Below are 14,246 nucleotides of genomic sequence, written 5' to 3' on the forward strand. Positions count from 1 at the left end.
CACACACACACACACACACACCCCCGCCCCCCATGTATAAGGAAATGCCTCTAATATGTCCTGCTTCAGATTTCTTGGTACCTTTGTATTTCACAGTATCTTCCAGAGGTTGTTTTCCATTGTACTTCAACTGCCAGCAATACTTGTAGCATTTTCTTGGCCTGGTTGGACTCTGGCAGGGAAAAGGAGGCTTCAAGGCACAGCTGCCTTGCTTTCTCTACCAGCTTATTTGTTTCAAAGTCTACACGGTAGAGTTTTAATATGTCAAATGTGTAGCATGTTGAAGGGTCATTTAAAGAGCCTGCTCTTTTTCATATTACTGTTTCTTGATACAATAGCAAGGCATTTCAAAACAATGACTTCAGGCATAGTCTAGGTCTTCAACAGTGGTCAAGAATCAAGTTGCCAATGTTTTACACTTAGCGTCCTGACAGATACCTTAGTCGTCTGGCTTTTCTCAGCCATTCAGGTGTAATGGAGTTTTAGGCTGTTGATCTCGCTATGGGTACCACAGTTTTATCTCGGTATAAGTAGTCAAAATGAATCCCTATGGGAAAATCGTACTGATTTCAGATAACCATGTGTATTTAGGGGCTAGCCACGGTTTGTCTCCATGCATTTTTTTTTTTTTAATGGAAAATTCACTCGATCAGTGTTAAAATTCTCTTTTTTGTCTTTAAAATGAACGTTGTTTTCTTGGTCTGAATTGACAGCCTTTATTCAATACGTGTTAGACACAGCTCATTGAAATATTCCATGGTTCAGTGTTTCCATGAGCATTTGTATTGTTCTTCCAAATTTTGATTAAAAAAAGTAATGGAATGAAAACAGACATTTCAAATACTTCAGCCCTTTTTAACCAGCTATAAGACTGGGAGAAAGATTTCAAAATGTCAGTGGAACTTTTGCAAACTATTTTAGCAGGCGTATTTTCCTTCTTGTTTATTATTCAGCTTGGATAAGTGGCAGTTTCTATCTAAGCATAGTCCTAGCTGTATAAAAGCCGTAGATATTACACAGAATGATAGCTAAATTCTAGCAGAAACTGATGAAATGAAGATAAAACAAACCAAAAGCGGAATTCAGGCCACTTTGGATGATTATAGCAGGATTTATTGTGTATATATGCTTTGTCCTGGTCTGACTTGCTAGGGTTTCCTCAAAGTCTAGTTTACAGCAGTGACAGCACAGTCAGAGCAGACGAAAATAGGATTTGCAGTTCCTGATTAAGGGTCTCAGTTTGACACTTTGTAGCTATGGCTGAGCCCAGAAAATTCAGTTCATATTTGTCTGGTATATGTTGATGTTTGTTCAGATATAAGAAAAGGAATTAATCCAACCGGAATTTTTTTTGGGGGGTGGGGGTGGTGTTCTGTTTTTGATATCGGAAGATACTCCTGCAGACTTGCCAGGCAACACTGGCTTTAGCGAGAGGCATTACCTGAGTGAGAAACGTAAGATTTGGCAAATCAAAACCTTTCAAGTCCTCCGGACTGTTTTGCGGCTGTGATACACAGAATACCAGCTGGCCACATCAGCTGCCTTGCAGAGAAACAGATGTGTTAGGGTAATGTAAATTGGTCTTTACAGGTTGTTTTTTGGGGGGAAAAAAAAGTAAAAAAAAAAAAAAAAAATTCTGTTTAAAAAAAAAAAAAAAGAAAAAAATACCTGGAACAAAACAGTTAAAAGGCCACTTTAATTTGCTTTGTGTTATTACAAATTGATTTTAGAGTACTTTTAATGACAAAATATTTGTTTCAATATAGGGGCAAAAGAGGCGGACAACAATTAGACATAAAAAGCCTTATTTCTTGTACAATTTCGTGGCAGCAGAGAGTCAGGATCACATTTTCTAAAGTGTTGAATATCTGCAGGTTCCATTTTGCAGATGATGGATGTGACTTTATGCTGTCTGTCTAGAGGAACAGCACCAAATGTACAGCTCCATCTTCTCAAATGAGCTTTTATTTTGTGTTGGGGTCCAAGTTCCATTTCCAGACATGTCTTGGGTGAATTCTTCTCCTGTGTGGACTACCTCTCTTCTGTTTCCAAGTGTCAAAGATCAGGTTGTCTTGATCCAAGCTCTCCAGAAATTCCTTCTACACCAGAACAGAGTTTGGAAAATGCTCTCAACCTGGTTGTTTTTTCCATTACTCTTCCCATTATGGTATGATGGGAGATCATCTGGCCATTGAATTACAGTGACTTAAGCAGGCACCCAGTTTTCCCATCCTACAGGTCAGTCTGCTCTTGAACGTGTCCTTAATCTGGCGTTGTGATCTTGACGCTTGGGTGGGGTTTTTTAAATGTCTGGCTCTTCCATCAAGAACATCTCAAACAGGCTTAAGTCAGGACTGCCTGCTTGCTTATCTCGGAATAGGATGATATTGGGGAGGAGTGGTATAGGGAAGCTGGCATGCCTCGGGAAGCCAAGAACATCTGGTTTGCGTTAAATCTAAGCAACAAGGAATAATGCACATTCAGTTTTGACTGCTATATTGAGCTGGCTTGTGCAGCAGTGCATTGTTAATTGATATCAGAGAATTGCAAATGCCTTTTTAAATGGGGTAATTATCCCAGTTAGAGAGGAAAAGGATCTTCTAGAGTTAATGGCTTCTGATGTGGAAAAACCCTGTATAATGTTGCGATGGTGTGTATGTTCAAATCTCCTTGAAAAGCTCATGATAGAACTACCCTGACTTGGCACTGCTAAGAAGAGCAGGATGACCTGAGTCATGGACCCATAGAGATCTCGCTTCAAGTTTTCTGTTTGGACTAAACTTTAATTCTAACATCGCTTTCAAGTTCACGCTGCAAGAGGCCAAAAGAGTTGCAAGGAAAGGAGAATGCTTAAACTGCAATGAAACATTGTGTTGTGAGCTCTTTTTAAATTATTGTTTTCAGTCTTCCCAATACTCTGAGGAATAGTACATGAATTTTGATCTGAAGTGAAACAAGTGTTTTATGTAATTGTGAGGTTCAGAAAATCAAGACAAAACCTATAACTCTCTGAGAAGGGAACTAGAGGTCTCAGCCTCTTTGCAATGAGGTGGGGGGGTGGGTGCCACATTTGGACTTAAGAGGAGGGAGGGAAACTGCATTTTGTCTGAAAAATAAATGGAGTATGGCAATGGCCTTTGGGACATGTACTTGCCTGGAAGCAGGATGCATAGGTGAGGTACCGTGGAGAGGGGAGTCTTGTGTTAGTGGTGCTCACACGCTCTCTGTGTTTCTCTTCCAGTCAGATGGGACCATCCTGGCTATCGCTTTGTTGATCCTCTTCCTCCTGCTGGCATTGGTTCTTCTCTGGTGGTTCTGGCCTCTTTGCTGCACAGTGGTAAGTGACAGAAATCGTTAGCACAAAACAGCAAGTCAGTGTTGCCTGAATGTAAGAAAGGAGTGGGAAGGAGGCGAAGTTTTCCAGTAACAAAGAGCAGAGGATTGGTCATTGAACAAGATGGCATTTCCTCCATTGCTGGCACTGTTTTGTGCTTCTATTTCATCTGCCTGATGTTTGGATTATACCTATGAAATAGCAATATTGCTAACATACAGACCTTGTCAGGAGCCTTTTAGTCTTATTTATCGGTCACAAAAGGGAAATGGTTTGCAGAAATGTATTAGTTGCCTTTTTAGGAAGGAATGACACTTCTGGATTTTCTAACCCCTGTGTCAGTATCTCAGTGCTGGAGGGCTCCTGTAGAAGGGCAGGCATGCTGAACCCAGGTTGGAGTCCTTGTTCTGTCCCAGGTACAAGGAAAAGACATTTCTTAAGTGTGCAAATTTTTTCAAGATTAACCTTTTTCCTGGTTTACCACATCTGAAAAGCACTTTGAAATATCCAAATGACAGTTTCAGTAGAAGTATGACTATGCTTCACTGAGCATTATCTTTCCTCCATGCTTTTTCACAAAATGTTCTGCAGAGTTAAAAAGCACAGTCACAGAGTTAATAATTAAAAAAGGCAGACAGAAATCAGGAGAAAACGGGAGAGAAGGAAGAGGTCAAAGGAGGCAAGAAGGAAATCACAGAACTTGTGGGACAGAAAAGCTTGTCTCGTGACCCCGCTATTTGTCTGCAAGGACCTGTCATACCCTTGTGCATCTCTGCTGATCATCCCCTAGGGCTGCCTTTTCCAATGGAGATCAGGGCAAAGGCTGATTACTGTGGAACATACAATACAGCGAAGTTCTGCTGTTGCTTTGGATATGTTTGTGCTGCAAATATAGAACAGGAATTAGGGATGTACAAATGTCAGCAGAATTGGAGTCTGGTCTTGGTGACTGGCTGTGTGTAATGTTTCAGATGCTTCTTTTACGACTGCCCAAACTGGCCCCAGTTTCTGGGTCACTATCATTATTCCTGATTTTAAATCACTTGCCCAGCATTGTAAATTTGCACCATGTTGTACCAAACCTACGATCTGGTGCCGAGAGCTTTGGAGCCACAAACTGCAGGAGCAGTCACATTTCGGGATGAGTCTTTGGTGAGATGTATTTCTTTATGCGGAACAAGGATGGAAATCTTGCAGGAAAAATCTTAGTTGTCTATTTCTGTTTCTGGCTGGAAATGCTAAGGGTAAAATGCTTCTTTTCACAGTAGTTTGGCATCTCTGTCCTTAGATTAAAACCAGAAGGGAAAAAGTATTTATTTGGACTTTTCAGAACAATTAAAAAAATCGGTTCTAAAAATGGACAAAGGATTAGCAGTGTGGTAGGTTGCTCAGAGTTATTTGTCTAAACTAGATGGCTTGTTGCCAAAGAAGTTGGGTCAACTTCTTTGTTGGCACATCTGCATAGAAGTCAGTGGAGATGTGCCCTGTACAGATGTTTACACTGGGATTTGGTGGAGAGTTGAGGTGATACAAGACAAGACTCTAAGTGATGCTGCCATTTTAAGGTTCTGTTAGAGGAGAAAGGTGAAGCTGCTAGGAAAAAGGCATGAATAAAAGCAGCAGGTTATGAAGTAAAGGGAATATGGAGCTCTGCATTGAGAGGGTGGTATGGGTCTGCTGCAGTGGAATGATGTGAGGATAGTGGTCATATAACAGCGTTCTTGAAGTGTGAGAAATACGGTCCAGATAAGCAAGTCGGTGCAGCAGAGATAGGGAGTCTCTTGTCCACATGAAGCTTTATAAGCTTAATATTTTCCAGATTTAAATTCTGTACTTAAAAAGTTTGTCGTAGATAAAAGCATTTCCTCACCCTCTCTCCTTCTTTACCTCCCACATTCCCTCTTAGCAAGATCTTCAAGTGGGGACTATATCACTGATATTTTCCAAATGTAAGTCAAACACATCCCTCTACTTACTGGGAAGATTCTAATTCAAGACCCTATATGAAATCTCTTCCATCCCTCTGGGATGGCAGTCGGGTATGTTTGGCAGTAGATCAGCAGCTAAGATACTGTATTGTTGCTGTGTGTTGCTTACCCAAAGATTCTGTAAAATTAAAGATAAATCCATAGAGGAGTACCCAGCCTGTTTGGCTTAGGGTAGGGAGAAAGAGAGCAGAGCAGTGCTTATTTACTAGTTTGGTAATGGCACATTAAGGAATGCGGTGTTGTCAGAAGCCCAGAGTGAATTAAGGGCAGAGGAACTGGCTTGCACAACAGACAAGAAAGGCAGGCAAGCAATAACCTCTAATAATCAAACCGCAGACCCAGAGACACTGCTGTGGATTCAAGCCCAGGGACGTTTCAGAGATAATTGTGCATGTGTCCGGGGAAAAAGAAAAAAACACAGCAAACTTTTTTCTTACCAAGTATAAATTTGTTTCTGAGTGACAAGCGCAATTCTAAACCCTGAAAATCCTTTTGGCATGCTTTTTAATTAAATAGGAATCATTATTATCCAGCGGTTCTTCAGGAAAGACACCGAGCCAGCTTCATCCCTGGAGTAAATGGACTGAAGTCAATAGACTTACTCTGGAGATTTATCTGGAACCCAGTATCTCCTTGGCATGCACCCATAAAGAAATGCTCTTTCCAAGTATATCCAAGTTTATTGGTCTCAGAAGTATTCTGGGATGAAGTCTGGAATTTACCACTCAGTTTACAGTAGATGCAATTGTTTCTTAGTGGATCAGAACAATAATTAGGTCTTTGCTGTGCCTGATACCAGCACAGGCAAAATTTCCCTTGATATCTGGGGGGGACATTGCAAAAGCATGGGAGGCAGGTGCTAACCTTTCAAAAGGTTTCAAGGATGTTTATTCAACAACAGAAAACAAAGAAGGATAATTCTGCTAAGCTGACATCCCCGACACTGTACACATTAGAAGAATGATGGCAAATACAAAGACATCTATAGCAGGACGACCCCACTTTTCCTGGGTGGAGCATATCTGCCAAAACAGCAGATGCCAGATCCTGGCCTCATTGGTATTAGTGGGCATTTTGCTGTTGTCTTTCCGTTCCTCCTCTTTCCGGAACACAGCATAACCTGAAGGAGTCCGAGCAATCGTAGTAGTAACTGTGTGTGCAAGAGGCTATTTAGGTGCCCAAGGGTGAAATTGTGCCAGGTGGGAGGCCAACATAAGGTTTAGGTTTAATATCGATGTAAACAAAATAGATTTTTAGTATAGATGTAAGCCAAATAGATAATAAGTCTCCAAAACCGTCTTAAGGAGGATTTTGCAGGCACGTTGTTAGATTGGCTTGGAAATGGAGCTAGTTAAAGTGTTTTGGATGTATAGTGAAGGCATAATTAATACAATAGTTGGAAGGCTTGTCTGTGCTGGGACAGTTTTGCTTCGCAGCACCACACTGAGCAAGTGTCTCCCATAGACACTTAAAATTGGCAGGCTAAGCGAGTTGTGTTTGGGCCATGCTTTGCACCTGAACAGGATCTGCATGAAAGATTAACTCTGGCATAGCTGAAGTGGTGGCTGCAATCAGCCTGCCCCGAGCCTTGGGCTGGATCTTAGCTGGGGCAGTCCAGGGGATAAAATGCAGAGTGGAAGTGTGGTATGAGTGGAAGTATCTCCCTGGTGCAGCTGAGACTCTGAGACTCAAAGCATTTCCCACATCCTCGTACATCACATCTCCTTACAGTTTTATGAGGTAAACATGAGTCTTTGCCTCCCTTATGCATCCATACAGTGTGGTCTGAGGGGGAAGGGAATGAGAAGCTGGTCTGTGTTAATTGCCCGCTTAAAATATATACACCATCTTACTCATTTTTATACTGTAGCTTTTTTAAATATAGGGGTGTGGCTGGCATATAAATGAGGTGTTGGTATTTAAGCATCTAACACCAGTTTTAACTTTAAAGCTGCTTTCTGGAAGGAAGCATGGAAGAACCCAGCAATTTGTTTGGCTCTCAGTCTGTACTGCAGCTGACCAGAAGTTTTGGAAACAAAAAGCTGGATGAGAAAATACAGAAAATATATATTAAAACCACATGAAAATCATGGCTAAACTGGAGGAAGAGGAGGGGAGGAAATGCATAGACTCTACAGCAACCCTGAAGAGTCATAAAATTACATGGTGCATGTTGGCTTGATGGAGATTACTTACAAAGATCCATGCATTCTGATTCCCACCCGTTCCCATGTGCACGAGGCACAGTTTTTCTGCAATTATGGTGATTTTGGGAGAAGGGAGCGCGGGGTCATGAATCATCTGAAACATTATTGAGACAAACCGAGAGAAAGAGACACAAACGTGCAGGCAGAAATTGCTTGTGGACCCCGCAGTCCCTGCCTTCGGTTCGGATCTGAGCTATTGAGGCAAGCACTCCCCTAGTATAATGTGGTACAGTTTCACTGAATTTATTGGAGGTTAATGTGCTGTGTAACATCCAAGCTCTGAATCCATGCATGAGTGTCTTCATTTATAGCACAGTCAATCCAAAACATTTGGAGGTAGCGCTGTTATTGTGGGTTTAAAGCAGTGTAAATAACAGAACCTGACTTTGCAGTTGCTGTGCACGAAGGGCAGCAGGAGGATAAAGACAGTCTTATTAATCATCCAGAGTACCCACAGCAGTTCACTGTTCCTCTCAGCCTCCTGTCAGTCAGCTCAGGATGGTTTAGGTGTGGATACAATGCTCTCTAACTGGCTGTCTTTAAACAGGCTAGCATGGATCCTGAAAAATAGCATAGCAGAAGCATTTTGCCTGGGCTAATACTATCAGCTCTACAGCAGCCTAGGTAGAGAAGTGGGCTACTAGAACAGTGTGTGTGCCAGGCCCTGGACTAGGGTGCTTTGTCGTGCTGCTGTGATGTGTCATTACCAAAAAGTTAAAGCCGAATTCTCCAAAGTTGCCATTAATTCTGGGGTGTCCAAATGGAAAGATCTTCATGGAGTTCCCTTTCTGGAAAGTGCTAAGCATTGCCCTCTGAAAGTTAGGAAGGTAGCCATTTGCCTTTAGATGATACGCCTAGACTTCAGATTCCCCAACCATTTTACTTGCTAATGTATTTCCTTAAGGCCAGATCCAAAGGCCAATTATATTAATCTTGACCAGCTTCAGCAGTCTTTGTTCCAGACCACAACAGATACTTAACGCAGAGGAGGCACTGTTGTTCTTTGCCCCAGTCCTGCATGGGAAGTAATTAACTCAATAAAAATCACTTCTTCCTTTGTTTTTTCTCTGGCTGCCTCTCACCTCTTCCAAAGAAAGTTGGCTCAGCCCAGCTAAGGAGAAATAGGTCTTTAGGACATAGTCTTACTTAACCAGAAAATTCACTAGCAATCAGTGGGTGAGAGCAAGGGCTTCTGCATGTAGCTGAAAGTAGCTATGATGTTTTTCTTTAGTCCAGAAAATGACCTTCCTTTATATAGTCTTCCAAAGAAAGTGGGTCAGACGCTTGGAGCAAACCCCACTGATTCTGGCCTTGTTTATCTGTGTAAGTGAAATAGCCTAGGAAAAGGAATGACCTTTGCAGGTGCTACATTTTTTTTCACGCGTTCCCTGGAGAACTGCATGTCAGCCCCATTCAGTTGCAAACTGTACCAGAGTTAATTAAATGGAGGGCTTTTTTTTCCTCCATGATGTCATGTCTTTCGTAAGTGGATGATTTTGACTTGTGCTATGATCTGTATTGAATGTGGCTTGTGCACGTCAGCTTGAAGCCTTAGGTGTGAAACAGCCTTGTCCCCTAGTTTTAATGAGTTAAAATTGAGATTCCTAGATCTGCTTCCAGGCTGACAAGAGAGGTTAACTTAAAAGTATGAGTTAGCTTTCCTGTTGGACTTCATTTACCTCTTACTAGTATGTCTAGGAAGAAGAATGTATTGTATTGCAGATGAAGAAACAGGGACAGGTTCCTGCTTGTATTAGAAACTTCGAAGTGTAGACCAAATCTCCAAGGATTTAAAGGATACTTAGAAGACACAGCATATATGAAACAAATAAAAAGGAAGTGTTCCTTTACCTAAATCATAACTAAACTATGAAACTCTGTCAGAAGACTCAGAGGAGGTCAAAACTATAAATATGTAAGGGGAAAAAAAAAAAAGATGGGTCAGATGGGTCATAGCTAATGCTATAAAAAAAACCCTGCTTATTAGGATAGCAAAAATATATATTCTGTATCTTCCAGAAGAGTGAAGTTAAATAAGGACAAAAAATCTGCTCGGTTAACCGCATGCTCCCTTCCCAAATTTTAGTCCTATTTGGAGGCAAAGTCCTTTATTTCTTATTTTGTACTGTTTTCTCGTGTAGCCCTCATTTTAAATGATGATCTGTTCCATCTTAAAGCAGATACGCTTCACTGACAAGAAACATATTGCTCCTATTTATCATATAAAACTCCAGGGAGAGTTACTGAGTATGTGCTTGCTGGACACTGTAAACTGGTGGAGTTTTCTGGTCTCCCAAGATGGAAAACATCCTAGACACATTCCTGGAATATGGAAAATTTGGATTCAATGTGCTCTCTTATGCCTGAAAGGCTACAAAAATTTCAAGGCAACAGAAAACCAGTCCTCTCCAATGCTTTTAAACTTCTAGGAGGTGGCTGGTAACATTCCTCTGCTTTTACACTGGGTTATTTATCAGAAACAGCTGCTTCTCCATGTGTCTGTGACATCAGGGTAGGTCAGCTAACAGAGACCTGTGTCAGTCGCATGTTGAGATCTGTGATGAAAGGTGATAGAAAGGCAAAGAATTACTTTACTGTCCTGAATTTTCACAGCTAAGCGTGTAGAAGTGCTGACAACTACTCTTGAAGTTCCTTCCTCTGCCAAGAGAAGCCAATGGCCACCTCTCCATCCCACAGGCCTCTACTACTCGAAAACAAAAGACTGCATTGTAAGGTTTTTATAGCACGGTGATGATGTAGAAACCCTCAGGTATTCCTCACCTGGCGAGCAAATCTGCTTGCTGAACGATCATCTTTTTCTTCTTTCAAACACAGGGACAGGAGATACAGTTGCAGGAGCAATCACAGAAATGGCTTGGGGTTATCAAAACAATTGCAGCACACATGAACAAACACTTCAGCCTTGCCAAGCTAAACTAGCCTGAGCATTTTGCTTGGCCAAGCATGCTCCCAGCTGATTGCATTCAGCAGGTCCATGTGTGTCATCTGGCGAGGCAGAGGGAAGGCGAGACGTGCAGCTCAGAACAAAACGTGGCGGTCTTGAGTCTTCTGTGCCAGTGTGGGCTGTATCCTCACTGAGTTCCCTGTAATGGCATTTTCTTTTTTGTACTTGAGTAATTGTTTCTATTTGTGCAAAGTGAGCAGCTGTAAGGCACTGCCTTTTGGCTCTGGGACCTTGTTATTCCCACTTGGCACTTGCTTTGCTCACTTGTGTGAGATGGCACAAGGATCCCATTTGCTTCAGTGCCTCCAGTACCCCAGAATGAGGGTCGCGTGCATATACAGCTGTAACTGTAAGAATCCAAAAGGGAGAAGGAAAAGTTTTGTACTTTTTGTAAACCAAAAGCCTTTCCGGACCTGGGCAGTGAGACAGAAAATACATTTTTTGTAAGGCTTGAACTTTTGAAAATTCGAACAGGCTCAAAGGCAGCAAAGACTAAACTCTCCCCATCTCTGGACTTGTCCAAACTAACCAATCTATGTTGCCAACTTACGGGGTGTTCACTTGCTCTTAGAAGTGCATAGCATTTAAAAATGGAAGGAATATCTTTTTTTTTCCTCTTGGACTGTGATAGAAAAAACTTGATCCGTTTATTGAAATCAGTTAGTTTGCGTGTATGTGTCTGCATATGTTATGAGAAGGAATGCAAATGTATGAAAAACACAGCCATCTCTTAATTTCCAAGTCTGTAATCTGAAGAGTTTCTAGTGATACTGGCTGAGAAGTTGTGTTTGAATGCTTAGCTGGACCAAATATGTTGGACGGATTATCCTAATGTTTCATGCCAATGCAAATGAGAGAAACTCCACTGGAACCCATGATGTTCCACCAGAATAATGTTAGAGGGAGGGAATAAGGCCACTGCCTTATTCCAAAGTAGGTGTATTTTGGATCAGATATCTGATATTTCTCCGCATCCAGTGGGTTTGGATGAAGGGGTTTGGTTCAAAAGGAGGTCTGTTGACAAGTGTCACCCCTTACACCGATCAAAATGTATCTGAAAATGTGGCTAGAAAAGTCTTCTGTGTATTTTGGTGCGTTGTATGTGCTGTGTTAGTATTTATTGTGTCAAGAGACATAGAAGAGATTATGCTGTCTCCATCTTCTTAAACTAAGGAGCGGCACTTTGAGTAAACCGTACTGATACCCATGATTTCCTTTCCACAGAGATTTGCTTTCCTGATACAGACAACTTGTCATCCGCTTTTCATCATTTGCTTTCCATCGGGGAAAGAGCTGATATCCCCCAGGGCTGCAAGCACAAGCTAGGAATCGCAGGGTAGGCAGAAAGAGGTGGATGCTGTATCAGACACTCACCAGCTCTGCTAGTCACCTGAGCTCCTCTGGGACATCACTCCTCCTTTCTCCCTAATCTGGTCCGTGGCTTTACAGTCACAGCCCGACCCACGGTTCTGCTGTGTCAGAATGAGCGATGCTGTGAGCAGGGCGGCAGGTGCACCTACCATGCTCCTCAAATGTCATTTCGTGCTTCCACATGTGCTTTCTGCTTCTGTGCATATAAACAAAGATTCAATGTTGATTCCTAAGGCAGGAAGATTCTTCAGCAGGGGTTTCCTGGGGGCACTGTAGGCCACCAAAAAAAAGCCCTGCTGCCCAGGAACAGGTAGTGGCAGAGCTCTACAACCATCAGTGCTCTGGGCTGAGATACAAACAAAGGACTGATCCAGCCCTGATCTCCTCCCTAGCCAGAGGCACATGCTCTTCATTAATGGCCACATTGCATGACTCGGGGTTTACAGAGGAAAATAAAAACAGTGAGCTCATCAGAGAAGGAAAAGCACGAGTGAGAGGAATTGTTGTAAATATTTATATCTTCAGGGCCTTTAATGTGATTGTCATTTTCCCTTTCTGCATTTAAACAGCCAAGCTGTTATTGTTTGGGACTGTGACTTTTTTTTTTTAAGGGTAATTTTTAAGCCTACACATCTATGCCCCGTGCCTAGGCCACCTCTACACCTAATACCCAGTTCTGAGAGAAGCTGAGGACACTCAGTGCTATCTCCACAGGTGCTCAGCACCCTGACAGCATCTGACTCATGGCCTGGTGTGTAAAGAAAGAGCTGCTTCATCCAGATGGACTTAAAACTACTGGAGAAAATCCATCCCTGGGGCAATTGCATTGACATGACTGGCTGGATTCAATCTGTTGACTGCAATGGCTGTGCATTGGGGTGCATCTCGTGTAAGGGAGAGATATTTGATGTGCCTGTATGCAACTGCTTTCCCTTTGGAAGGCTCTCTGTTGCTCTTGGAGTGGAGGGCTGTGATAATAGCCAACTGCCTGCCGAGCCCTAGATGCAAACTTTTTGCATGAAATAATAGCCTCACGCCCACATAAACTTAAATTGTTTCTATGGAGAATATCCTGGACCCATCTAAAACCTCACCCTGCTTGCTTTATTAGAAACCCTGGGAGAGCCTCAAATGTGTATATATATTTTTATGTTTTTTTAAAGCTTGTGAGAGTGAACTATATTAGCCTGATAATGTGAAAAGCATTTTTCATGAGAGCATGAGGTGGCACAGCCTTCTGGAATGAAGTACAGCCCTCGGAGACAGAGACTGGGGGTTTGTTACTGCTTTGCAATGTGTCCAGGGCATTTTACTTCACCTTGGTTTCACTTTCCAGTCTTTGTTCAGACTGTAAATTATTTGAGGCAGGATCTGTACGCATGCGCAGCGGCCAGTAGAAGGAGACACTGATATTAGCATGGTTGTTCAGGTGAGACAGTGATTGCTATCTGTTGCTTAGAGCCAGCACCGACTATGGCTCCTACTGGGATCAGGAGGCTGGAGAATCAAAGATATATGAACTTTGAATTTGCTGTTACCTCACCTAGGGCAGGGGTCATCTAATGGGCAATGTGAGTCTGGAGCTGTAACTAGGAAATGTCTATATGGCAGGGATTTGGGACGCCTCCTATTTCCCCTCTTACTCTCAGTGACCGTGACACCAGTAGCACACATAGTCACCCTGTAATCGCACAGAGATGTTCACAGCCGCGTGTCCTGTTGTTTTGTTGTTTGGGGTTTTTTAAGTGACATTTGAATTGTGCTAAAGAACAAAGTACGGATTTATATTCTGTTTCTCTTTAACCCTTCTAGATCATCAAAGAGCCCCCCCCGCCTCCTGCAGAAGACAGCGAGGTGAGTAACACTGGCAACCTGACTTCTCCAATGTTTAGGACAAAATTTTATTCAGTCGCCTCACAAGAGGCTGTGATTCTGCTGCGTGGCGGAGTATGGACCATTTAAACCTTTGTGCCTTAAAGTCAATAGTGTTTTAGTTAAACTATGGGCTTTTTAGCTGATGTCTGCCATGAGTGTTTCACTCTGCTCACTTTGCTTTCTACAGAGGTAGAGATGTGGTTTTTATTTATTTAAGAGTGACTGTAGATCTATGTATACAGTACCTCCACAGAGCTGGTAGGGAAGGAGGACAGAGGCAGACAATACTTCCACTTGGTCGGAACAGCACTACAGAGTTAGGCTGTGATTCACAAAAAGGACAACTCTTAAGCCTATGTTTAACTTTGAAGTTAATGGTACCTAAACATATGCTTAACTGCCTTCCTGGAATGGCACGGTAATGATTTTGATGGTTTAGCATATATAACAGCTCTTGGCAGCTGAGCAGTAACTCACAATGCTGATCCCTTGGACTACAGTTGCTG

At 42.3% G+C, this 14,246-nt stretch overlaps 1 protein-coding gene across 1 annotated transcript in view; it reads left to right on the forward strand.

Annotated features, from left to right (window-relative positions):
• The window catches only part of ANTXR1 (anthrax toxin receptor 1), a gene marked incomplete at its 3' end in the record, with an annotated part of 106,574 nt that overhangs the window by 56,068 nt on the left and 36,260 nt on the right, over positions 1 to 14,246 (forward strand). Inside the window, exons 13-14 of the mRNA XM_009573086.1 lie at positions 3,242 to 3,337; positions 13,678 to 13,719. Of these exons, the coding sequence (XP_009571381.1) occupies positions 3,242 to 3,337; positions 13,678 to 13,719 (138 nt within the window). The remainder of the gene's footprint in view (positions 1 to 3,241; positions 3,338 to 13,677; positions 13,720 to 14,246) is intronic.

Source organism: Fulmarus glacialis, unplaced genomic scaffold (assembly GCF_000690835.1).
Source record: "Fulmarus glacialis isolate BGI_N327 unplaced genomic scaffold, ASM69083v1 scaffold27942, whole genome shotgun sequence".
Lineage (NCBI taxonomy): Eukaryota > Metazoa > Chordata > Aves > Procellariiformes > Procellariidae > Fulmarus > Fulmarus glacialis.